Below are 27,452 nucleotides of genomic sequence, written 5' to 3' on the forward strand. Positions count from 1 at the left end.
CAGTAGCAACCAGGATTTGACAGGGAGCTGGCTGAATGGAGCTTACAAAGCAGCAACCCTTTCTTCATTCAGAGTGGTAAGTGGCTGAAAACTTGGTAGGGTGTTTGGGCAAGTGTCCTTGATAACTGCTGGCTGGGACTGGAGGACCATAAGGACTCCTGCTAAAAAGAAGCACAGGCTGAACGGTATGGTCTGAGTCAACAGGCGTAAAGCAAACAGCAGGGCTCAGAGCAATCCTGAGGAGACCCTGGCAGCAGCTACAAGGCTTAAAACTTTTCAATTCCAGGAAATAGCAGTAGGAGATGAGAATTTCTGGGCTGTGACAATGTAATGAGGCCAGGAAAACAGGGTGGATTCAGTGGGGCTAAGGTAATTTAAGACTGAATACATCCTTATGTTTTTAAAGGAAGAACAAAATAATGGTCTGTGCACATGGAATCTGGACTTTTTTTTCTAAAGAGAAAATTCATGAGAACACAAACAGCAAAAACGAAAAAGAAGGATAAATTAGGCTCTGTAATTAAGCATTATTAGGAGCACTGCAAATTCAAAGGGAGGATGAAAGTTGGGAAGAATTATAGCACTGTTAAGTGCAAGAATGTGGCAAAAGACCTTCTGGTAGGCTACCATATACAGAGAAACTTGAGCTAGGTAGGAAGAGTTATTTTGCACTTCAGAAATGGCAAAACGTGAATAGTGTTGGTCTTCGAGTTGACAAAATTTAACAGTAGCCTGACCGTGAATAGGAACAGTGAAGGTACTCCTGGAAAGACACACAAGTGGCCAGAAGGTGGCCGCAAGTCAGCTGCAGGCTCCCTAGTTAGCACAGAACTGGCACAGCTAACCTCCTAAAACTGAATCACGTTTGTTGTGGGTTTTGTGATCCTTGCAGGCAGATTAAATGATCATAATTGTCTCTGTAAATGTATGAATACCAGTGTAGGTCAAGGTAAGAAACTTATTATTCAGGAAATCAGAGCAGGTACTGCACAAAGCCCTGAAGTGAGAAGCCAAGGACCTGGTATTTAGTAGGTTTTCTTTATTATTGTCCTGCAATTTCTTTAGGTTTTTCACCATTTCTAAGGAACTGACTAAACACCTTAAAAGCCCAAATCTTACTGCATCCTCCAATGATGAACAAATATACGTACAACTTGGCATACTTATTAACCTTTTATTGGAGTGATTCCCACATTAAACCTCAAGAAAAGAATTTGCATCACTATTCTGAGTCATTATTTCAGGTTAATGCCCTACTCCAAATTCATTTTAAGAGGTCAGTAAATACTCAGAAGACTCTGTTACCCAGACCAGACACCATATGTGAGCCTTGCCTTGGTTATTACTTCACAATGGGTGGTTTGCAGGAAGGAAATCTACAGAGGGTTATGAACATCCTTGCTTCAGAACCACAAAATTCCTTTATCTAATGTTAAATTTGTGGGTTTCAGAGCTATGCAGTTAAGACCAGTTTCCTCCCGGAGAACTTCACTGTACACAAAAGTTGATAAGCCAGCAGGAAAGGAGACTAATGCCAAGATGTTCTTTTACTTATTATTACTCATTTGTATTGAAGCAGTGCCAACGAGCCCTCATCTAGCATCAGGACCCTACTATGGGCTGTTTATGGGGAGGAGCTGGAGATGAAATTAAGTCTTTTATCAATTGTGCTACTTACTCTGCTACCTGAATCAGTAAAGTGTGTCACCAGCACTTTATCCAGCACTGTGCACACCACTTTTTAGTATTTGACAGTCTGGACAAATACTGTATCTGAGCTACTGAACGGGGACTGTGCCTAGAAAAGATGGGTTTCTTCGTGTACTTGTAAAGAATGGGCTGAAGAACAGAATTACATTCAAATCAAACCAACTAAAAAGATTATAGTGTACTTTCAGGTATTTGCATATGGGTAAATATGTACACGATCCCCTTTATGAGGCCTAAAGATACCATCATAATTTTTTTTCCTTAGTTTCTTTTACCATTTTGGGTAATTTTACAATGCTTGGGTGTACAATTAGCAAGTGTTTTCTAAATGCCTCAGGCTCAAAGCCATGGAAGAATTTGCTGAGAGAATGGGAAATTTAACCTGTAACTTCTATATCCAAGGCTTATATGCTAAACTCTGGATGGCTTCTTCTCCTTTGTGTTACCTTTAGGCTGCTAACCAATCGCTGTGCCAAACTACTGAAAAATATGAAAGGCTAACATAAAACACTGGAAAGACAGTACTGACAAAAATATTCTCTGTTTAAGGACAGTGCCAGTGCAGGAAATACAGGAAGTATTGTTGGAGTGGTAAGGCAAGAAAAGATGGAAAAAAAACCATAAATGGTGAAAATTAAAAAGACTTGAAAGACAGTAAAGAACTTAAACTTCAGTATTGAAGGGGGAAAAGCAGACCTGAAAACTGGCAAGACTGTGTAAGACTGAAGGAACAGAAGATGCCATGCTTAGCTTTGTTGACGGATGCAAACGAGTTGTTTGCTACAGGTTGTTACCACAGATTGCTATGGCAGAAGGAGATGTTCCTGCTCTACCGCTCTTTGCTTTGAACATAATGACATTAACAAAGGCTGTTCCCCACCTCACCATGGGCTGCTGAGGTGACACTTGAACGCCCCATTTGGCCTTTTAGAGGCACAGGATGAAGAAGTGGAAGGCACCGTCTCATGCCACTTCTCCCTGTCACATTAAAATGTGATAAAACTCCATCTTAAAACTACCTGTGTTTTGCCCTGTGACTCCAGTTGGATGGCTATTTCAGGACAACAAACTGGACTTCATTTTTTCATGGCTAGTTCTTGTTCCATCACTACTGCTTTGTTTAAGTACCACTGCTCCTCTTCTGGCCTCAGGTTGTATCTTTGGGGAACAACCATTTACACTCTGAGCCTTCGTACTCCTAGACTAAGAAGTCCTCTCTTCACTTCTTGTTCTGCATTCCCCTCTTTTCTATTCTCACAATGATCTACGAAGACTTTCTCTCAACCTTCTCCATTTTCTCAATATCTCTCTTGAATTGTGCATGCAGCACCAAAGAGAACACTACTCTTTAAATAATACCCCCTTCTATATACTGAATACAATATATATACTGAAACTACTATATATACACTGAGAATACTATTCTCCCAACTGTATATGTGGAAACAAAGACTAAAAAGTTGCTTGGCACTTTACAAGTCACTAATAATGTATTTGCAAGACTTCAAAGGCCTTTTCAGTTATTATTTCCTGAGATGTTCACCTGCATTCTGGAAGTGTCATATGCAGTCTGACAGCATTTACTTTCACAAACAATAAAAAGTAATCCAACATTCATGACCTGTACTTTTTATTTACTAATCTCTTGCTCTAGATGTTAGTATTTTTTTCAGTACAGGCTCATGTCCATCAACACCAGTGTTGAAAGCTGGCATGCTGTGTAATGCCAGGAACTGATTCCTCTTATCAGTGATGATCCATCATGAGCAGTGAGCAACCACAGGGTCAAAAACCACTGCTTAAAAAACATGATCGCAACTTGATCATGATGTGATGCAATGGTGCACAGTAGCAATAACTGTATTTGTAAATCCAGAAGTTGCCTTCGAGTTCTTTGCCATTACAGTCTAAGATGCAATAATTACTCAATTTTTAATCTACTTAATCTATGCATTTAATCTATTTAACTGTTGTAATAGTGCATGTAGATAATTTTAATTTCTTAACCAAAATATTAAGCAGCAGAGAAGATCTTATTAAAATCCAAGTATCATGGGACTTCTAATGCTGATCTTATAAGAATGTCATGCTAGTTTGTCATGTCGTGTAACTGAATTCAATTACATAATTTAATCTTTTAACAGTTTTTCATAATTTTTCATTCACGACTGAGTATCTTGTGGAGAATTTCATTATTCTGCCTCAGGCTCATATTGGACTGAAACTCCACAGGTCTGAAATTCCTCAGGTCATTCATCCTTTTTTTTTTTTTTACTTGTTAGCATATCAATTTTCTTCAAACCACTGCTCTAGAATTTTCTTATTAATCAATAACTTAACTCAAAAATGTCAATAGTTTTTTTTGATAGCTTTTTATTTTTTTAAGGATCTCAGCTATGAGTTACCAAAGTCCAATGATTTTAAAACATGCAGTTCCCACAGCAGTTCTACAGTGGATCTAGAATTATTGTCTGAACAGAGTATCAGCACGAATATTTTTTCCCTGGTGTGAACATAACCAGCTGGTTTTGAGAAAAAGAAGTGTGAACATTTCGCTGCATCTGCATCACTGCCTTTTGCTCCATTTTATCCAGTAATGGACCAAAAGCAATACATCTTTTTAATTCTTACATGCATGAAATACTCCTTCTTAATTCATATCTTCATTCTACTGGCCATAAATATACATGTTGGCATTGCTGTTTTCCTTACGAAATCTGTGTGACTTCGAGCTCTTAATTCCCAGTTACCAATATTCCCCTTTTTGTCCTCTTGTATTCTTCCAGTTTGCCAAGTTGCCTGTATGTTTTTAATCTCTTTTCTTTTTTTTTTTCAGCATACAGCTATTCAATATTCATTACAGAAAACAGTGGCCATTGTGTATCCTGTTACTGCTCACTAGGGAAAGGGATAAGAAGGGTGATAAAAGAATGGTGAGTAAAATTCTTAGCAATTAGGTAAATATTATAACTTGTTTAAATTAAAAAAAAGAAATCTATTTTCTGCAGTGAGATTACTAGGTTAAAAAACGAGCTAATGAAAAAAATTCAGGCTTGCTTTTTCTGCATAGACTGTGTATGCATGTTTGTGCACATTGTGTACATGTCATGAGGAAGGTGAATGAGACTTAAAAATACACTGTTGACAGTCGTTTAGCCAACTTTCCCACAGTTCACAAACCACCCACTAGTGGCCCATGAATCCCAGGCTGAGCAGCAGTGCCTGGAAGGTGACTTGATGGTCTATTGTGAAGGACAACCCCTGCCCCGTGTAGGTTTTACACAGCAGAATGTCAGTCTATGAATATTTGCAGGTTTTTTTTCCTGAGCTGAACATGAATTTGGAAATATTTATTACTGGTTTCGCTTCAGAAGTGCGTATCCTCTGTCCACTGAGTATAACGATTGAGCTCAGCATCCAGCAGCCTTCTCGACAGCAACACTGATCACATTCACAAACAAGTCATTCCAGTTCCTCTTGTTCACCACTAAGTCTCTTAAACGGCCAGTGAAAGAATTTTCCCCCATCAAGTTGTATGCTGCCTCAACTCTTTCTACAAAGACATAATTTTTAACCTCTTTACAATCTTTTTGTCATTACCACAGACCAGTATAGAAAACCTACCCACCAAAAAATTGTCTCCTACCCAAACTACATCTCTCTTAATAACAGAACAAATCAACACCCCACAAAAAATAAAAAATAAATAAAATTTTAAAAATTAAATTTCTGCATCTTCCATGACTTACCAAGTTGCATGTTCATTTCTATTTTCTACCTTCATACGAAGAATCTCTGAAAGGAAGCTACTGATCACTTTTATTTGGCAATAACCTCCCACATTTTCTAAAATCATTACTCATTAGTTCCCTTTCAGATTTTGTATCTGAAAAGAAATTATACTATCCTTCCTGCTGTAGTGTTCCCAACATGGACTACACATCTCCCGAGTATGAGATCTCTCCATTAAATAGAAACAAATCCCACTGAGCAGTCCAGTTTATTTGACATGCTACATCTGTGATTTCCTGCACCGTCATCAGGTTCTCCTCATGATGATGGGTACTCCTTGACAGATACTCCAGCTGATAGGAGGTGCTCCTTTTGGCTAGCAGTTAGGACCTCTCCGATCCTGTCTGTCACCAGCTGCTTAGAATAATTCCTGATCCTTTTCCTTCCTAGTCTTACTTACTGCTAGACTTCCTCTCTTCTCTCCACTTTCCTTGAGCAGCTAGTTTTCTTCTCTGTTAACTGCATCAATGGTTAGATTAGACTTGGGAACAGAATTGTACTTCCAAGGAAATTTCACAATTCCTCTCAGCTGTGCACTTTGCTACTCCACAGAATCACAGAATGGTAGGGGTTGGAAGGGACCTCTGTGGGTCATCTAGTCCAACTCTCCTGCCGAAGCAGGGTCACCTACAGCAAGCTGCACAGGACCTTGTCCAGGCGGGTCTTGAATATCTCCAGAGAAGGAGACTCCACAACCTCCCTGGGCAGCCTGTTCCAGTGCTCCGTCACCCTCAGAGGGAAGAAGTTCTTCCTCATGTTCAGACGGAACTTCCTGTGCCTCAGTTTGTGCCCATTGCCCCTTGTCCTGTCACTGGGCACCACTGAAAAGAGCTTGGCCCCATCCTCCTGACACCCACCCTTCAGATATTTGTAAGCATTTATTAGGTCCCCTCGCAGCCTTCTCTTCTTCAGGCTGAACAAGCCCAGTTCCCTCAACATCTCCTCGTAGGGGAGATGTTCCAGTCCCCTCATCATCCTCGTAGCCCTCCACTGGACTCTCTCCAGTAGCTCTTCATCTTTCTTGAACTGGGGAGCCCAGAACTGGACACAGTACTCTAGATGAGGCCTCACTAGGGCAGTGTAGAGGGGAAGGAGAACCTCCCTTGTCCTGCTGGCCACAATCTTCCTGATGCACCCCAGGATCCCATTGGCTTTCTTGGCAGCCAGGGCACACTGCTGGCTCATGGTTAACCTGTCGTCCACCAGGACGCCCAGGTCCCTCTCCGCAGAGCTGCTCTCCAGCAGGTCCACCCCAAGCCTGTACTGGTGCATGAGGTTGTTCCTCCCCAGGTGCAGGACCCTGCATTTGCCTTTGTTGAACCTCATCAGGTTCCTCTCTGCCCAGTTTTCCAGCCTATCCAGGTCACGCTGAATGGCAGCACAGCCTTCTGGTGTATCTACCACACCTCCCAGTTTGGTGTCATCAGCAAACTTGCTGAGGGTACATTCTAACTCTTCTTCCAGCTCGTTGATGAAGAAGTTAAACAAGACTGGGCCCAGTACTGACCCCTGGGGGACACCACTTGTTACCAGCCTCCAACTAGACTCAGCGCCGCTGATGGCAACTCTCTGAGTTCTGCCATTCAGCCAGTTCTCTATCCACTTCACCGACCACTCATCCAGCCCACACTTCCTCAGCTTCCCTAGGAGGATGTTATGGGAGACCGTGTCGAAAGCCTTGCTGAAGTCGAGGTAGACAACATCCACGGCTCTCCCCTCGTCTACCCAGCCAGTCATGTCATTGTAGAAAGCTATCAGATTGGTCAGGCATGATTTCTCCTTGGTGAATCCATGCTGACTACTCCTGATAACCTTCTTTTCTTCCACTTGCTTCATGATGACCTCCAGGATAAGCTGCTCCATCACCTTTCCCGGGATGCAGGTGAGGCTGACCGGCCTGTAGTTCCCTGGGTCCTCCTTCTTGTCCTTTTTGAAGATTGGAGTGACATTGGCCTTTCTCCAGTCCTCGGGCACCTCTCCTGTCCTCCAGGACCTCTCAAAGATGATGGAGAGTGGCTCAGCAATGACATCCGCCAGCTCCCTCAGCACTCGTGGGTGCATTCCATCGGGGCCCATGGATTTGTGGACATCCAGATCACTTAAGCGATCCCTCACACAGTCCTCCTCGACCAAGGGAAAGACGTCCTCTTTGTAGGCTTCTTCTCTTACCTCCGGGGCCTGGGATTCCTGAGGGCCAGTCTTAGCACTGAAGGCTGAAGCAAAGAAGGCATTCAGTAGCTCTGCCTTCTCCGCATCCTCCGTCACCAGGACACCCGCCTCATTCAGCAGCGGCCCCACGTTGTCCCTAGCCTTCCTTTTGCTGCTGATGTAGTTGAAGAAGCCTTTCTTGTTGTTTTTGACATCCCTTGCCAGCTTCAATTCCACGTGGGCCTTGGCCTTCCTCGTCGACTCCCTGCATGCTCTCACCACGTTTCTGTACTCTTCCCAAGTGGCCTGCCCCTCTTTCCACATTCCATGGACCTTTCTCTTCTGCCTGATCTCCGCTAGAAGCTCCTTGTTTAACCATGCAGGTCTCCTGCCTCCTTTGCTAGATTTCTTTCTCAGGGGGATGCATTGCTCCTGTGCATGGAAGAAGTGTTGTTTAAAGAGCGACCAGCACTCATAGATCCCCCTGCCTTCGAGAGCCCTGGCCCACGGGATTCCTCCCAGTAGCTCCTTGAAGAGGGCAAAGTCAGCCCTCCTGAGGTCCAGGGTTTTGATCCTGCTTATCGCCCTGCGTCCTCCACGCAGGATCCTGAACTCAAGCATTTCATGGTCACTGCAGCCAAGTCTACCTCCAACCTTCACATCCTCCACCAGTCCCTCCTTGTTTGTTAACACAAGGTCCAGCAGCGCGCCTTTCCTTGTTGGTTCCTCCACCACTTGCATCAGAAAGTTATCATCGATGCTCTGTAGGAACCTCCTAGATTGCGCCTGCCTAGCTGTGTGGTCTTCCCAGCTGATGTCAGGGTGGTTGAAGTCCCCCATGAGAACCAGGGCCTGTGACTGTGAGGCTGCTTGCAGCTGCCTGTAGAAGGCCTCATCAACCTCCTCCTCCTGGTCAGGTGGTCTGTAGTACACACCCACCGTAATGTCACCCTTATGAGCCTGTCCCTGAATTCTAACCCACAAGCTCTCAACTCGTTCCTCATTTGCCCCCAGGCCAAGCTCAATGCATTCCAGTTGCTCCCTCACATATAGAGCAACTCCCCCACCTCTCCTTGTTGGTCTGTCTTTCCTAAAGAGTCTGTAGCCATCCATGACAGCATGCCAGTCATGCGAGTTGTCCCACCACGTTTCTGTGATGGCGACCAAGTCGTAGCCATCCTGCTGTATAATGGCTTCCAGCTCCTCCTGTTTATTGCCCATGCTACGTGCATTGGTGTAAACACACTTGAGCTGGGCTGTCAATCTCACCCTTGGCCTTGGCACGCCAAGTCTAGGCTCATCCCAAGTGAGCTGGGCAATATCCCCTTCCCCCTTCGAACCTAGTTTAAAGCCCTCTCAATGAGCCCCGCCAGCTCGTGGCCAAGAATTCTTTTCCCCCTTTGAGACAGCTGAGTTCCACCTGTCGCCAGCAGGCCCGGTGCTGTGTACACCTCCCCATATCAAAGAAGCCAAAATTTGACCAATGGCACCAGTCCCTGAGCCACCTGTTAACCAGGTGAGTTTTCCTGCCCCTTTCAGTGCTGTTCCCTGCCACTGATGGGATGGAGGAAAACACCACCTGCGCCCCTGATCCCTCAACCAGTCGCCCCAGTGCCCTGAAGTCCCTTTTGATGGCCTTGGGACTTCTCTCTGCGATCTCGTCCCCGCCAACCTGCATTACCAAGAGGGGGTAGTAATCAGAAGGCCGCACCAGACCAGGGAGTTTCTTCGCAACATCCCTAACCCGGACCCCAGGGAGGCAGCAGACTTCCCTGTGGGATGGGTCCGGTCGGCAGATCGGGACCTCTGTTCCCCTCAGAAGGGAATCACCTATGACAATGACCCTCCTTTTTTTCTTAGTTGAGGCAGTCGTAATACGTGGGGCTGTCTGACTTGTCCTGGGCAACCCCCTGGATGGAGCCTCACCTTCACCCACATCCTCTGTGGCCGGTCCCTCACATTCCAGAGCCCCATTAAGGGCAACTGGGCCGGTGAGGGAGGTCGGGGGGAGATTCGCTTGCCCCCCCGAGCAGGGACCCGTTTCCATTCCCCCCCATCTCTTAGGCCCCCTCTTTCTGCTCGGTGGCAAGAGGGTAGGGGGTTCTCTGCTTTCTGTGGAGCCGCCTCCTGCTGCCTCGGCCTCAGGGAGGGCAGGGTGCGGCTCCACCAGTCGATCTCCCTCTCACACTCCCGGATGCTCCTCAGCCTCTCCACTTCCTCCTTCAGCTCTGCCACCAGGCTGAGCAGGTCATTCACCTGCTCGCACCGAACACAGCCGTTGTCTCTGCTGTCCTCCGGTACGAGCGCCAGGCTCAGGCACTCCCTGCAGCCAGAGACCTGGACACCCGCGTTCTTGCGTGGGGCCTCCGTCTGGGTCCCCACACTCCTTCGAGCAACAGCTTTACTACGGGTGGTAACCATGGCTAGAATATCTCCTGGAAGAGCGATGCCCACTACTTGAGTTGCCAGAAGGGGCGGCTGTGCCCTGCCAGTCGCCTTCCCCGCTCGCCCTGCCTGCGCGAACCGCCGCGCAAACTGCTGCGCCGCTCCCGGGCTGCTGCGCCGCTCCCGGGCTGCTGCGCCGCCTCTGTTTGCCGGCTCTGGTCGCCCGCGCTCCTGGTCGCCCGCGCTCCCTGGGGGCTGCTCCTATCCGTGAGGGGGTTTGGCCGCTGTCACACTCGACTCCGCCCCCGCTGAGTCAGAGCTGCCGCTCGTTGGCACCTCCCGCTTTCCCGCTCGGGGAGGGGGCTGGGGTCTCGTCTCTCTCTCGGCGCTTTTTGCCGCCTCGCCGCTGCGGTTTTGCCACCGGAGAAAGGGTCCCTCGGCGCGAGCCTCTGCTCCAGAACCTTTCACCTTCAGTAGCTTCGCCGAAATGGCGAATCTAAGCTCGCTGCTTAGATATTCAGCCTTGCTCCTCTGCCCTACCACATAAACAATGAGCTATTACCACACAGGGACTTCAGAGCCGATCAGAGAGTGCTCACAGACATACGGTCTGTACCTTGACCTTTCCCATTTGGCTTCGTTAGGAAACCACGTCATTATGGCCAAATAATCCAACTTCCACCAAAAAAGCACATAGGCGGATCACATATGCCTCCTGTCTGACATTTGACACACAAGATTCAACGACAAATTCTGTGAAATTCCTGATTCTTTCTTGCTTGTTTCTGAGAGCATTTGGTAGCATCAAAGATCTTTGGAGCTTTGGTTTTCTAGCTTTCTCACATTGCCAAATCTTTAAAAATATCCCTTGGAAACAGTTTCCCACATAGCAAGATCATAACTACTAAATTTACCATTTTTTCTTAATTACTTCTAATGAGTTATCTCAGTGGCCAGGAGTGACAGCTCAAAATTTTTGCTTTACAAGAAAAACAGTATGCTGAAAATGGGAGGCGAGTACCGTATGAAACACCTAGAAGAGGAGGAAATTGAGAACAGTGATTAAGGTAAACGGGAGGGGAGGAGAACGGTGAAATATGTGGAAACCCCGCCATGGGAAAGCCAAGTAAGAATCATAGAATCATAGATTGGAAAAGACCTCTAAGATCATCAAGTCCAGCCATCCACCCAACACCACCATGCCTGCTAAACTATATCCCAAAGTGCCACATCTACACGTTTTTTGAACACCTCCAGAGATGGTGACTCAACCACCTCCCTGGGAAGCCTATTCCAATGTCTGTCCACTCTTTCTGTAAAGAAATTTTTCCTAATATCCATTCTAAATCTCCCCTGACACACTTGAGGCTGTTTCCTCTTGTCCTATTGCCTGTTAGTTGGGAGAAGAGACCAACACCTGCCTCACTACAACCTCCTTTCAGGTAGTTGTACAGAGTGATAAGGTCCCCCCTCAGCCTCCTCTTCTGCAGACTAAACAACCCCAGTTCCCTCAACCGCTCTTCATAAGACTTGCTTTCTAGACCCTTCACCAGCCTTGTTGCCCTTCTCTGGACATGCTCCAGCACCTCAATGTCTTTCTTGTAGTGAGGGGCCCAAAACTGAACACAGTACTCCAGGTGTGGCCTCACTAGTGCCGAGTACAGGGGCATTATCACCTGCCTACTGCTGCTGGCCACACTGTACCTGATACAAGCCAGGATACCATTGGCCTTCTTGGCCACCTGGGCACACTGCTGGCTCATGTTCAGCCGGCTGTCAACCAGCACCCCAAGATCCTTTTCTGCCGGGCAGCTTTCCAGCCACTCCTCCCCAAGCCTGTAGCGTTGCATGGGGTTGTTCTGACCAAAGTACAGGACCCAGCACTTGGCCATGTTGAAACTCATACAGTTGGCTTCAGCCATTGATCCAGTCTGTCCAGATCCCTCTGCAGAGCCTTCCTACCTTGAGCAGATAGGCACTCCCACCCAACTTGGTGTCATCTGCAGACTTACTGAGGGAGCACTCAATCCCCTCATCCAGATCATTGATAAAGATGTTAAACAAGACTGGACCCAAAACTGAGCCCTGGGGAACACCACTCCTGACTGGCTGCCAGCCAGATTTAACTCCATTCACCACCACTCTCTGCACTCGGCCATCCAGCCAGTTCTTTATCCATTGAAGAGTATACCCATCCAGACAGTTAGGGCAGCTAGTTTCTCCAGGAGGATGCTGTGGGGAACAGTGTCAAAGGCATCACTGAAGTCCAGGTAGATGACATCCACAGCCTTTCCCTCATCCATTAAGCAGGTCACCATGTTTTAGAAGGAGATCAGGTTGGTCAAGCAGGGCCTGCCTCTCATGAACCCATGCTGGCTGGGCCTGATCCCCTTGTTGTCCTTCACATGCCCAGTGAGCTCAACCAGGGACCTCCCCTGTTAGCCAGGACAGCTGATAGATGAGGGAGAGGGGCTTGGCCAGCTCCTCTGCCAGTTCCCTCAGCACTCTTGGGTGGATCCCATCTGGCCCCATAGACTGGTAAGTGTCCAGGTGGTATAGGAGGTCATAATCCTCCTGGATTATGGGAGGTTTATTCTGCTCTTCTTCCCCATCTTCCAGCACTGGGGGCTAACTACCCTGGGAACAGCCAGTCTGACTATTAAAGACTGAGGCAAAGCAGGCACTAAGTACCTCTGCCTTTTCCTTAGCCTTGTTGGCAATATTCCCCCCAAAAGTGTAGAGGAAAGGAATCTGAATAAAGTGAGGGATACAAAGATGCATAAATGCAAAGAGTCTTGGGTAAAAACAGCACAAACAGCCTGAAGATAGAATCATAGAATCGTTAAGGTTGAAAAAGACCTGCAAGATCATCAAGTACAACCGTAAACTTAACACTGCCAAGTCCACCACTAAACCATGTCCTTAAGTGCCATGTCTACATGCCTTTTAAATACCTCCAGGGATGGCGACTTATCCATGTCTCTGGGCAGCCTGTTCCAATGCTTGATGATCATTTCAGTGAAGAAATTTTTCCTAATATCCAGTCTGAACCTCCCCTGGGGCAGCTTGAGGTCATTTCCTCTTGTCCTATTGCTTGCTCAGAAGAAGAGACCAATCCCCACCTCACTACAGCCCCCTTTCAGGTAGTCGTAGAGAGCAATAAGGTCTCCCCTGAGCCTCTTTTTCTCCAAGCTAACCAATCCCAGATCCCTCAGCCGCTCCTCGTAAGACTTGTTCTCTAGAACCTTCACCAGCTTCGTTGCCCTTCTTTGGACACGCTCCAGCACTTCAATGTCTTTCTGGTAGTGTGGGCCCCAAGCTTTCAAGCACGCAGTCTTTACCAAGTTACAGGTATCACTGTCTTTGTTCTACCAGATCTCCCACCTATCTCCTCACAGCCAGCAAAAATCAAGACCTAATGACCTGATTCACTCTGTCAGCAACCTGCATGCAGTATTGGCTGTGAAGAAATGCAGTGAAGAGCAAAACTGAGTGGAGGGGAAGGATCACCTCCATCATTCTGCTGGGAACACTCCTCCTGACGCAGCCCAGGGTGCTACTGGCTGCCTTTGCTGCAAGGGCGTGTTGCTGGCTTGTGGTCAGTTGGTGTCCACCAGGACCCTCAGGTCGCTTTCTCCAAAGCTTCTTTCCAGCTGATGGGTCCCCAGCATGTACCAACCAATGTATGAGGTTATTCCTCTTCAGGTGCAGGTCTTTGCATTTCTCTTTTAAAAATGACAAATCTCTCTAAATAAAATGCTTAACCTGTATATTCAATTTGCTTTAGGTGGTTGGAATGTGGATTATTGCATTTTATCTCCTTGGCACAGTAGCAGGTGAGACCCTATATCTAAAAAAACTATCACTGGAAGGTGGATTCAGACAAAATAATCTAGACAAGATGATGACTAGTATTCTGCTTTACACTGAAGTTGTAGTATGATTTGTGGGTCATTGGATGACAATGTCTATTGCTGTGCATAGAACTAATGCCAAAATGCTCTGCTCTGTTTAGATTTTATCACTAAGGATACAAGGGACATAACTCTGTGATGAAAATTCATGGAGAAATTTAGAGTCATGTATCCTACTATCAGGACAGCACACGAGCTATGTTTATGTGACTGCTGTATACAAAGAATGGCTCAGCAACAGGGTGCTTAGCACAACAGACAGTGCTAAAACATGAAAGTTGAGCATAATAGAGCAAGAGACCTGTTTGATCTAGAAAAAGCAACTATACTGAAAGAAAGTATGACTTCATTCACAGTACAAGGTTACTGCATAGATATCCTTCATTCCTATGAGCAGAGACACCGTGCTTTGGAGCAGGAAGCCTGCAGGAGCAATTCTAACCAGCACTTCTTAAAAGAGGTGTTTGGGTTTTTTTGAAAAAAGAAGTTGAATTAATCCTTTACAAGCCTAGAAAATGGTGTTAAAATGGTGACGGGGTCTTTACTTCGTTTATCCTCAAATCATTTAGCTCCACTTGTGTTACCTACTTCAGGCAATATCCATAAAGGAAACAAGTACGAATCTCATTTTCAGAATTAATCATAAAATGAAATCCTTGGTTTTCTGCTCTTCAGACAGGTGTAGTCTCAAATACATCATGGAGCATAAAAGCCCAATGCATAAACAAGTTGTTTCTTCTACTCTAGGTAAAGAAGTTTGCTACCCAAGGCTTGGCTGTTTCACAGATGACCCACCCTGGTCTGGGATCCCAGGGAGACTTCTGACAGGTTTGCCTGACTCTCCAGAACAGATGAACATCAGCTTCTCTCTCTACACCAGAGAAACAGGAAACAACTCACAGGTGACATTTATTTTTAACATCATGAACTGACTAAAACTGCAAATGTATGTTAACTGGTCAAACAAGTCTATGTCAGTCATCACAGGCAAACAAGTCGGAATAAGAAGATAGTCTGAAGGCACAGTAATGAATGTACTTTGGGGTAAAGGACAAAAAAGAATGTTGTCAATGTACTGTAGGACACAACAGCTTTCCTGGCATTTTCTTGCACAAGGATATGGGTTACAGCAGATTATCTTCTGCATGCATTTAGATCTCTGAGGGAAGTTTTTGCATGCATTGTGTCTCTGACAGAAGCTGAAGACTCGTTCAAATAAACAGCCTTCCGACTACTCAGATAGGAGAGCAAATAACGGCTGTCTTACAGGGAAGCTGAGCTAGGAGGATAATGTCACTTTTAAAAACAAAAGTCTGAAGAAGACTGATTTTATGCAATTTCCAAACCCACATTCCACCTTGAAATCTGAGTGATTTTACACTCTTGCTTGTCTCTCTGCACTTTGAAAATAAGACAGAACTACTCCAGTTGCTTACACCCTGAAATACTGAGCAGAGCAATACGGAGGAACCTGTAGGATCAGGGGCTGGGACCACATCACTTCAGCAAATGCTTATGAAGCTGCTAAATCCCTTTCAGGCTCCCAAACCTAGTGTCTCCTGGGCTGTACAGGGATGTTTAGGATTCCTCTAGCATGAACTATGATGCCATCACTGACATTGCAGACATCACTGCTTACAGCAATCCTGGTTGCCACACTGAGAATCCAGCTCGGGCTCTGTAAGGGTGAGAAGCTAGACCTCCAATAAACTTTTACGATCTGCAGAGCAGGGACTAGTGAGCACACACGATACATTCAGTAGCGGGTTACTTAGCACTTCTGTTGTTGATAAAATAAGTCAAAATATACCTTGCACTGCTTCCCAGCCACTAAACTTAAATGTATCTACGATCTAAGGCACAGCCCTCCCACACCCAGACTCTCTGAGCTCACATCACAGACCCTGTATTTGTCTGAAAACCATACAATCAGATATCATTCTCAAAGAAAAAAAAATATAATTAAGCAGCTTACAGCAAAGTGTGAAGATCAGCTTCACCCCTGTTGCACACAGTTCTTATATAAAATTCTTTCAGCCCTTCTGGAGCAGCTAATGGCAAAAATGGGCATAGAAACATCATCTATCCACAAAAAAGAAACAAAAAAAAAACAAAGCAAAAGCTGTTGCTTAGATGCAGAGCAGTACATTGAGGCCAAAGGTCAGGTCAGTAAAAGGGCAAGCTGAACCAGGAGATGCGGAGCTGGTGGGCTGCTCCCTGAAGGAACTTGTCCAACTCAGGACAACCAGCATGTGCGACACTTTGGCCCTTTTAGGTTGCTTCATATTCCACATAAGGGAGTTCTTCCTACATTAAGCACAATAGCTAGGAACAGCAGAAACTACCTGGGCACAACTTCTTTGGAAACCATAGTGGAATTGAGTAAGGCAAGATACAGAGGTCCCCAAGTTCCAGAAATCACAGACTTTTTCATTCAAAGTAGTCCCTTGAGTCCTAGAGAGGGGATGACCTAGCTGACTTTTTTTAAGAGTATGAATAGATAACACCTTTTTCTTTTTTTTTTTTAAACAGGTGATCTCAGCAATAAACTCCTCAACCATCCAAAACTCACATTTTTCCTCACGTAGGAAAACCTCCTTCATCATTCATGGATTTGGCAGCACTGGAAAAAAAGGCTGGGTGGTAGAAATGTGCTTGGTATGGGAGAGAATCCTTGATTTCCATCAGCAGTTGTAACTAATCTGTCAGTATCCTTTAGGCGCTAATATTCACCTTCCATTTTTCAATTCATTAGGTAGCAGCAGATACCAACCAAGAAGTAAATGTCACAAAAGCCAAAATATTCCCACTCTGGAAGATGCGGCATAGTCAAGGCTTCTTGGTCCTCTCTGACGTTATGCTTCTCTAGAGAGTCTCCACCCTCAAACCCTGCAGATCAGATCAAACAGTAAACTGAACACAGATGCCCCCAGCCTCTACAACAGTGTCAGAATATCAGATTAGACATGCTGATTCACTGCTTTTCCCACCAAGAGCAACTGAGCCGTTCTGCAGTCAAACGGTCTTCTGGAGTTGTGAAGCTTAAGTTTCAGTCCACAAATACTATTCTGGTTCACAACTATTCAGTTCTTAAATAAAAAAAAAACAGACAAACAAACAAAAAACACAACACACAACTTTTTGTTTGATTCCAGACTGCAATGAAAAAAACATTTGTAGTATGAAATATGGAAGCTACCACAAAACCAGCAGAGTGTACTCTGTCAATGACAGCTTTGGCTCTGAAAGATAAGCAAAATCTACTCTAGTTTCTGTTTCTTCCACGCTGGTAGAGAAAAAGACAAGCTAGAAAAAGACCACCACTGAATACTAAGGCCCAGATCTGCAGCATTGTTTTTGTTCATAAATCTTTTGACAACTTTTAATGTAGAATATTAAATTTCTAATTTTTTCAGTTGAAAAGAAACAGCAATTCTATCTGCCTCTCGACACTACAAACATATGCTGCCTACAGGAGAGGAGAGAGTCCAGGATCCAATGCACTATCGCTTCAAGCTTCTGTTTTCCTTTCCTTCAGCTGTTTATCGTGGATTAATTTTTATTTCCATCTCTTCTTCTTTCTCAAACCTTAAGTGAGTCTTAGTCACAGAAAGCTACAACTGCAGACTTTAGTACATGATCCTTCCAGTGGAACAATCACTGATCTCTGCAAGACTGTGACCAGTACCAAAGTGACCCACGCATAAGCTTTCTTTGCTGAAATAGAAACTTTCTACTCTACTCCATACTTCTCTGTTCTGACATGACTTTCTCAGTTTTAAAGGCACTTGGTAAATAGTCTACTTCCTATGTTATGCAGTCAACCTACCAACACCCTGCATAGAAAGTCACATACTGCACATAGAAACTACTGTGCAGTGGTGTGGCTTTTCCAAATTATCTCAAATATATAAACAAGTGGCTTATGAAGTAAAATATTTTTATTAAGGTCTTTTATAATTGATGAATGGCTTATTATTTTCTGTTTTCTAAGAAGATGCATGTTTCGGTGTGGTATGGGCTACAGTGAAGTGTCCCATTTAGTAAAGTGAGAAATTCCATTATTACCTTTTAATGTTCATTCTGGTTTAAGTTGAATCTCGGTTTGTTATTTTATTTCCTGAAATACTTTGCTTTCTGTGTTCCCACATCAGCTTTTACTGGAAGTGGAAAATATCAACTGCGTTGCTGTTGATTGGAAAGAAGGTGCAAAAGGCACCTACGTCAGTGCAGTGAACAACATCCGTGTGATTGGGGCTGAGCTTGCTTATCTCCTGGAAATTTTGCAGGTAAAAGACGTAGCTTTACTACCTACAGTTCGGAAGTGGATGTAGTGGGATTGTGATGCTGTTGCTTTAATTTTGAACCTTGTCCAGTATGGTCAACCAGTGCTTCAGGAAGAGCTGTACAATGCATGCTGTTGAGATCCAGCTGATGATACTAATTATCAACTCTGTAAGGACTTCTCACATCCACAAAAGACGCAAACTAAGCTAATGTGCTTGAAAAGATGTGCCAATTAATAAAAGACCAGTAGGTGGCAACATTTCCATATGATTATACAGGCAAGAAGGCACTCAATGGAAATGCGGCAACGCCTACGAGTTCAGTGCTTACAGTTTCGCTGGCATTATATACCTGTGCCAGCAGTAAATTAGTATCCCAGCTTGGCACCACTGAAACGAGCAGGAGCTGATTCACTCGATAGTGCCATACTTGCTGTCTACAGGCACAATAAACTGTTCAGTTGCCTTCTAGTTGTCAACTTCACGTTTCTGAAGGCAAGCGTTCATATTTACGCATGCAGCGCACAACTGCTCCGTTGCAAAGCTTAAGAGCGTCAGCATTTCCCACTGATTTCATAAAGACTTATGAGTACTTAGAGCTGGTGAAAATCAGAACCCTGCCTGGCTACAGCCTTGATCCTGGTCAGTATGTGTTCATCTTAAAGTGCTGCAAGAGATGGTTCAGAGCCCACAAGGCAAAATGCCAGCTTTGCGAGCACCTGAGTATCAAAGGGCACATCCCCAGAACCTTCTGAGGAACAATCTACCCTTTCTACCTAAGAAACTCGTATCTAGCCTCACACATTTGGTTCTGTCTCTTTCTTCTTCATGTGTAAATCCCAGGTCAGATGTAGATAGGTTCAGTTTCTCATTTAATATCTCTATTACTACACAATTTGCAGTCTAGGCCTCTTTCTTCCATTACAGAAATGCATAAATGGTCCTTAGACTTTCTTTTCTTTTCCCCAATTTACAGAATCCTGGAGTTTGACCTTAAGAAAAGTCAAGCTGCTTTGTAAATAGAGGTAGTGCAGTAAAACATGTTCAGAGGAATGTGCTGTCTAAAACTAAAGGCATACAGGCCAAAAGTACAAATATGCTTTATTTTGGTACACACGTTACAAAACCAAAACAAACTTATGTTAAATCTTCAAGCAGTTAGCAACGAACCCTCGTTGTCTTTGGTCTTTACAAAACTCAGCCAATCCCTGGATGAAATGCGACCCCTGCATGCAGCCTACACGTTGAATAATGTCCATTGCAAACTTCAATGCATGTGTAATACAGCAGCAGCGCAGGTCTTGTGCAGGTGACACTTGGCAAAGAGGAGAATGAATGTCACCCCATCTGAGCTTGTCAGTGAAAGATTATTGAGTGATATGATCACACATTCTAAGCAGACACATGGAGAACAGACGTGATAAAAAAGGGTTCTACAGTAGAGTAAATAAATAAAAAATAAGATCATTTTGATGGAAGTGGAAGAAAAGAAGGTTATCAGGAGTAGTCAGCATGGATTCACCAAGGGGAAATCATGCCTGACCAATCTGATAGCTTTCTACGATGACATGACTGGCTGGATAGATGGAGGGAAAGCCGTGGATGTTGTCTACCTTACTTCAGCAAGGCTTTCGACACAGTCTCCCATGATATCCTCCTAGGGAAGCTGAGGAAGTGTGGGCTGGATGAGTGGTCGGTGAAGTGGATAGAGAACTGGCTGAATGGCAGAACTCAGAGGGTTGTCATCAGTGGCTCTGAGTCTAGTTGGAGGCTGGTAACAAGTGGTGTCCCCCAGGGGTCAGTACTGGGCCCAATCTTGTTTAACTTCTTCATCAACGACCTGGATGAAGAGTTAGAATGTACCCTCAGCAAGTTTGCTGATGACACCAAACTGGGTGGTGTGGTAGATACACCAGAAGGCTGTGCTGCCATTCAGCGTGACCTGGATAGGCTGGAAAGCTGGGCAGAGAGGAACCTGATGAGGTTCAACAAAGGCAAATGCAGGGTCCTGCACCTGGGGAGGAACAACCTCATGCACCAGTACAGGCTTGGGGTGGACCTGCTGGAGAGCAGCTCTGTGGAGAGGGACCTGGGCGTCCTGGTGGACGACAGGTTAACCATGAGCCAGCAGTGTGCCCTGGCTGCCAAGAAAGCCAATGGGATCCTGGGGTGCATCAAGAAGAGTGTGGCCAGCAGGACAAGGGAGGTTCTCCTTCCCCTCTACACTGCCCTAGTGAGGCCTCATCTGGAATACTGTGTCCAGTTCTGGGCTCCCCAGTTCAAGAAAGATGAAGAGCTACTGGAGAGAGTCCAGCGGAGGGCTACGAGGATGACGAGGGGACTGGAACATCTCCCCTACGAGGAGAGGTTGAGGGAACTGGGCTTGTTCAGCCTGAAGAAGAGAAGGCTGCGAGGGGACCTAATAAATGCTTACAAATATCTGAAGGGTGGGTGTCAGGAGGATGGGGCCAAGCTCTTTTCAGTGGTGCCCAGTGACAGGACAAGGGGCAATGGGCACAAACTGAGGCACAGGAAGTTCTGTCTGAACATGAGGAAGAACTTCTTCCCTCTGAGGGTGACGGAGCACTGGAACAGGCTGCCCAGGGAGGTTGTGGAGTCTCCTTCTCTGGAGATATTCAAGACCCGCCTGGACAAGGTGCTGTGCAGCTTGCTGTAGGTGACTCTGCTTCGGCAGGAGGGTTGGACTAGATGACCCACAGAGGTCCCTTCCAACCCCTACTATTCTGTGATCCTGTGATTAGGGATTGATCCAAATGAGAAAGAAGTGTCACATTTTGTCACCAAGGGTAACTGAGTACAGTACCCACATGCCAACACTACAACAGCGAATCCATCATCACTAGGCATTTAAAATTCTAGACTGGATCATTAGCTATCAAGTCTTAGAGTAATTTATACAATAATTAATCCAATGAACTTACACCCTGTTTGCTATGCAGGAAGTCAGTCTAGATGTTCCCAAAGGCCCATAATGCAATACACCCTCTTTGCTTGCTACTTAACGCCTGTGTTCTTGCCTCCCACCACCACCACTTTAACGACCAGAAAACCCTCAGCTACTCCCCTTCCGAAATCCATTTAATCGGCCACAGTCTGGGAGCACATACTGCCGGAGAGGCGGGAAGAAGGATCCGAGGCATCAGACGGATAACAGGTAGGCTGTTCACAGAGGTGCACAGCTAACGTAACACATTTCTATAGGAAAGAAAGCTGCCACACACCAGTCTGTAGACTGGAATTAAGTTACCGGCAGTGCTGGAGACATCTCGCACAACCGCAGATAAGCTTTATGCTTCTCAGAAACAAGGGCAATTACTACATCTTCTTTCTCTAGTTAGGTTTAAAACTCTTCAGTGGAAGGACAAACATTGTTAACATGTTTGTAACATTACTGTCATTCACTGGGTTAAATCAAGCCCTGCACAAACATTAAGCAAGATATCAGGAATCCTTGGTTTTTCCTATTTGTAAAGATTTATGGGCCAGTAATAAGCCCACAGGTAATAAAATGCCTCCTTCATAGTAACATGATGCCATAGTCTATTGGAAAATATTTTATTTCTGTTGGAATAAGTTTGCAGAAATGTTCACAAAACCATATTACTGCACATTTTTTTCAGTTAAGCTTAGATTCTCATCATTATTATTAAATACACCTCTTGCAATACTGAATATCTAAGTTAGCAAAAGACACATGAACACATGCAACACTCCTCTTCCTCTCCCAACCAATAAATGTGGGTTTGGTTTTTTTTTAGGCTTAGACCCTGCTGGGCCCTATTTTGAAGGTACTCCTGCCGAGGTGAGGCTGGATCCTTCAGATGCAAACTTTGTTGATGTTATTCACAGCAACGCTGCTCACTTTCCTGCCGTAGGTAAGTGTTCACATGCAAGTAGATATCTGCAGGGACAGACATGTCACCAAGACACTGACATCGTCACATGTGTATCTCAGGGCTTGGAATGTATAACACCACTGGTCACCTGGACTTCTACCCCAATGGAGGAACTGTGATGCCTGGATGCACCAACTTAATTCCAGAGGTGAAACAAAACAATTTTGAACTTATTGCAGGTAAACATAAATTCCCAACATGCATAGTACTGTATTTTTGTTCAATCCTGAAGTGTGAGCTGTAAGAGTAACTGTCCGTTTTGGAGAAAACGGCAAAACAAATTGATTTTTGCCTATTTATTCATATATTAGAAAAGGAAATAAGAAACAACAAAGGCTGGATCAGAACAGTGCACCCCAGGGAACACTGTAGGGAAAGGAGGTCTAATACAGGCCTAAGCTTTGCTTCTGTAATTTGAAATTGGACATGCAGAACACAGAAAGGCAGGGGACAGTGAGTCTGTGAGTCCAACAACCCCAGCAGGAGGTTTTCCAGGCTGAGCTAGGCCAGGGTCATGACCAAACCAGCAGCATGACTCCACCATCAGTTTCTTTCAGATGCTGCAAAGAGCATCTGACAGCCATAGGGCATGAAGAAGGCAAAGGCACTCAGCATTTGCAGGGACTGTACACGCCTCATCTCTCCACCTGAGACTTCTCTCTCTTCACAGGCTTTGGAGAGGTTGGCAGAAGGCTGGTGGATTCTCCTCGCTCTATTAAGCCTTTTAAAACTGTGACTAATACAAGATATGGCAGCAAGATGACATGTGTATATATACACATGGCTGTCTTCTTAAAAGGGACTATTACACCATAGCAGACCAATGCATCTCATTTGAAATCTTGGGGTAAACGGCACACAGTTCCTCGGACAAAACACAGACAAAACAGTAACTTTTACTGCAACTAGAAATGTGCAAATTCAGATGAAAAATGATTACAAGACCACGCTGCTGTTCTGTTGCCTGCCTTGGTTGTTTCCATGGTGAGGTAACTCTTGGACAGGAGAACAGGAAGTTATTTCATGGATGCTCATAAACTTTGTTCCAACAGACATTACAGTCTTTGGGGGATGCCATCACTCACGCAGCCATGAGTTTTATTTTGAAAGCATTCTCTATCCCACCGGATACCTTGCATATTCCTGTACATCATACAAATCCTTTGATGAAGTAAGTATATCAGCCCCGGAATGGGTGAACCATAAAGAAAATAATCCAGGTCTCTGCACTCACGATAGGTCCTGCTACGTGCTCAGAGCACTTGGGTGATGGTGGTTGTGCTCTCACAATGTGGTTTGGCAGGAGGAAGCACAGCACACAGTGGCTCCATCAGCTGTTCCGCTCCAGAAAATTAATCCCGAGGCACAGATGATATCACCAAATAGCACAAAATTACACCCTGTACAATTCTCACCCATAACCTCTAAGCAAAGAGCACATAGGTTAGATGTATCTACCCTGCTAATTTCTGGCTGGAAAAATAGACATTTGGAGCCTCCAACATCATTGACTTCTCTCTGATTTACACTGGACACTCACAGGAGCACCTCATGTACTTATGAATGAGTTTGTTTGGGGTTTTTTTGCCCCTCCTTATTGCGTTGCAAAGTGGACATAGGCAAGTTCCCCTCTACTGGGAGGTTAAAATTGGCTTATATTTTGTCCTAGACTCTAAGTGAAAAATATTTGAACTAGGGAGTTTCAGACCATCATCCACACATGTATTAAACCTGCTCGTTCTACACCTGCTTGGTGTGCATGGGTGCAGAAGCCATTATCTGAAACAAGTTTATCAGGTTTTGGTTTGAAGATATGTCAACATAAAGCACTGCCGCAGGTTTGCAAGATCAGAATAGCATCTGGAGCCCGACTTTTGTTAGAGTTATGATGAAAAAAATACTCCTCATTAACTGATGCTCTTCTTTTTCCTAGGGAAACTGCTTCCCATGTCCCCAGGAGGGATGTCCAATGATGGGGCACCATGCTGACATATTCCCAGCTAAATTGGAGAGGGTAGACCAAAAATTTTTTTTAAATACAGCAGCAGACCCACCTTTTGCTAGTAAGTGGAGGAGGTTTGTTACAGCTGATTGCATGTTTGAAAAATGATTGCCTTGACATGATTTACAGCCATGCACTTCTGTTGCTTCTTTAAACAAGTGCTAACATCTCTGACAAAAAAAAAATACTACATTATCAAAATTCAAGCTCACCGAGTCTTTCATTTGCCAACACAAATGAATTCCAATTAGGAAAAAAGAACTTTTCAGTACACTCGCATTTTTAGATCTCTCATATCAATGACAACCTAGTTTTATTTTGCTTTTCTTTATGCAGCTTGGAGACAAAAAGTGTTTATCAAACTATCTGGTGTAAAGAAAATAAGAGGGGACATAAACCTAGTTTTCCATGGCACAGAGAATATAAAAAAAGAATATAAAATTGCCAGGTAAGATTAATATTTCTCTATAGCATTTAATGCTGTGAACCTTGATTTTATGCATTTTCCATGTATTTAAGCAGTGCAAACACTTAATCTGTGTTGTGGATGTTCTACTCAACCTCAGCTATGAAAAAACGTTATCCCATAGATAACACCTGAGGGCACATGGATGGTTGCAAAAGGGAAATGGAAGTCACTTCCTTTCCACAAATCATGTGCTTTTTACAATAAATTAGGAATGCAGTTTGACAGGAGAAGTGCTGTTTCTCTGAGTTGCTCCTAAAAAAAAAAAATTACACCTCTGGAATGCACATAATTCCTGGAGCGCTCGCCCGTTACATACATCTGTTGGCACTCCCGCTCCCACGTTAGCAAGGCATCACGCGTGGTGGCACGCTCACTCCACTTGCTGACAAGACTCTCTGCTCTGCCAGTGGCTTGCTGCACGATCTCATGCGAGGCAATCCTGTGCCTAGGCTTATCAAATTTGCAAAGTGGATGCCTCCTTCCTCACTAGGACATATTAACAGCCATCACTACTATATTAATGGCACGTCTATATGGTCTGGCCAGTGAGCTTTATTGACAGCTTGTGTCATCTCCCACTGACTACCAAAATAGCAGTGCTCACTGTCTTCTGTACCTGCTCTGAAACAAGTGCTTCCACGTGTTCTCCCACCATCCTCTGTGCACGTGCAGACCAAAGCCCCACAGAAGTTCCCAGCTCATCCATAAAATCCTCCCTGAAAACCTCACCTGGAGCTCTCCCTGCAAATCTCAGCACAGCTGGGCACTGGAGGCAGCCCCAGCCTCAGCATTACCATCTCCCGGTGGTCTCCTGCCACATGCACATTTGAAGTTTTCAGTACTGTTTTTCCAAGTTCTCCCTGTTCAGGGCATAATACCCCAGCGTTCTGCTCCAATGTCCTGTGCTGCTGCAAAGAGCAGCAAAAGCACAAATTTCCATTGTAACCAAGGGGGAAAACTAAGTATTGTGGAGAACATGCTTTAGTTCAGCAGTCTCTGAACTGTTAAACTCTGCATTGCTGTCTTCATTCTACTTGCAGTGGAATCCTCTCTCAAGACCAAGTTTATACAAAATACCTTGATGTTGAAATTAACCCAAAAAATACTAAAAAAATTGAATTTCTCTGGAATAAATCCGTATTTACTCTGCTCTGGGCAAGACTGGGAGCAGAAACAGTCAATATAATTCATGGAGGAGATGGACGTAGGTAAGTGTATCCCTTTTACAGGTCGAAAGGAAAGGGAAAATAGTGCAAAAACTCTGGGAGACATTGAAAAATGGTCTTAATAAATTGGACACATGGTTTGCAATCAACAATGTGAATTTCAGCTACGACAAGGATAAGCTATTACGCTTGGGACAGAAGATCAAATGTTAGAGTACAAATCAGGGAATAACTGTCTGGAAAGGAATACAGCAGTGAATGATTTGGCATGTATACTGTTTTACCACAGCAAAACAATTACAAACCAAGATGAAGCAAGTCTCATTCCTAGGTGCATTACCAGGAGTATTGTAGAGACGATCCAGGGAGTAATTATCCTAATTTGAATAATTGGGGTAAGGCTGTAACCAGAAGCAGGGTCATTTTGAAGTTTGGAGAGTATACTTCAGAAACAACATGCACAGACCGAAATCTGGAAAAACAGCAAATGAGATTTAGAAAAAAACTTGATCTGTGTAAAGCAGCTGAAGGAAACGTGTTTCTCAATAAAAAAAAAAAGCCTGGAGAAGAGCATAAAGACACAGACATAAGCTGTCTGTGAAGGGTTACAGTTACCTATTCCACATATCCACCAGGTGTAGGTCGAGGTTTAATTGATGTATTTTACAACAGAAGAAATATCGGCTAGAAATTAGGAAAAAAACCTTCCTTTTAGTTTGGCATTGGCATGGACTATTCAGAGAAGCTGATGAAATCCCTTTCAGTGTGACCTCCTAAAAAAAAAAAAAGCTGCAAATCTTTGATCAGACCAATCTAGTTAAGCAGCTAGCCTAAATAAAGAAAGCTTAAGAAGACGCCTTTGTATCTAGAGATCTATATTTGTGAATCTATAAATTACTTTTATTCATGTATTGAAACATAAATTTTACAGCTGGTCCTCAAAAGAAGGAAATTCACCTTGTTACTCTTATATGCAGATACTGATATTCTGTACAGCAGGCTTTTAGGAAGGCTTAAATGGGATTATGGATTGAACTAACAACCCTCAAAGTGACAGATGACAACCTTTCATATTTCTTTGGGGCAAATTAGATAAATAAATCTTGATTCAAGTATTTTCTTCTTCCCAGGTCAACTTTTTGTGGCCGTGGAACTGTGAGATATGGAGTTCCCCAGTTACTTACACCTTGCTAGAGGTCACTGGGTACACCTGTTCTGTACACGGCAGCTGAGCAAACCATCAGTCGTGCCCATGGGGATGTTGGTACACAAGGCTATTAAAACAAAAATCAAACTGCCTATTGCTTCCTTTATTTTTACAGTTCTTTGCAAAAACGCTTATCAATGTTTTTTACGTTTGAACCAAGTTCATTGCCCTTGTAACTATGCAAGCTACTGGAAATCATGTATGCTAAAATCCACATATAACACTGCACAGTCTTATTCTACCGGTGCCTCAAGGTACGAGCTGTTTTCCACCACACTGATAGAGAATTTGGCAAATTATCAAACACTCTCAAGGCAGCATGTTACCTCAGCACAACCGTGGCAGCTGGGAATGGTCCCAAATGCCTCCTTTCCACAGGCTACACTATCCCTTAAAACTTTCCAGCCCCACAAAAGAGCACGGTCCTCAGAAGACACTCTGGGATGAGGTATTAAT

The 27,452-nt window shown here is 44.5% G+C and overlaps 1 protein-coding gene across 1 annotated transcript; it reads left to right on the forward strand.

Annotated features, from left to right (window-relative positions):
- LOC104329497 (pancreatic lipase-related protein 2) lies at positions 1-27,059 on the forward strand. The gene is made up of 13 exons (XM_075424317.1): positions 1-76; positions 4,547-4,643; positions 14,697-14,851; positions 16,482-16,607; positions 18,104-18,238; positions 21,302-21,410; positions 22,015-22,131; positions 22,212-22,331; positions 23,205-23,323; positions 24,086-24,215; positions 24,491-24,602; positions 25,664-25,831; positions 26,920-27,059. Exons 3-13 carry the CDS (start codon positions 14,801-14,803, stop codon positions 26,981-26,983), a joined length of 1,251 nt encoding a protein of 416 aa, XP_075280432.1. The 5' UTR covers positions 1-76; positions 4,547-4,643; positions 14,697-14,800; the 3' UTR covers positions 26,984-27,059.
- Positions 27,060-27,452: the final 393 nt, after the last annotated feature.

This window comes from Opisthocomus hoazin, chromosome 6 (genome assembly GCF_030867145.1).
Source record: "Opisthocomus hoazin isolate bOpiHoa1 chromosome 6, bOpiHoa1.hap1, whole genome shotgun sequence".
Taxonomy (NCBI): domain Eukaryota; kingdom Metazoa; phylum Chordata; class Aves; order Opisthocomiformes; family Opisthocomidae; genus Opisthocomus; species Opisthocomus hoazin.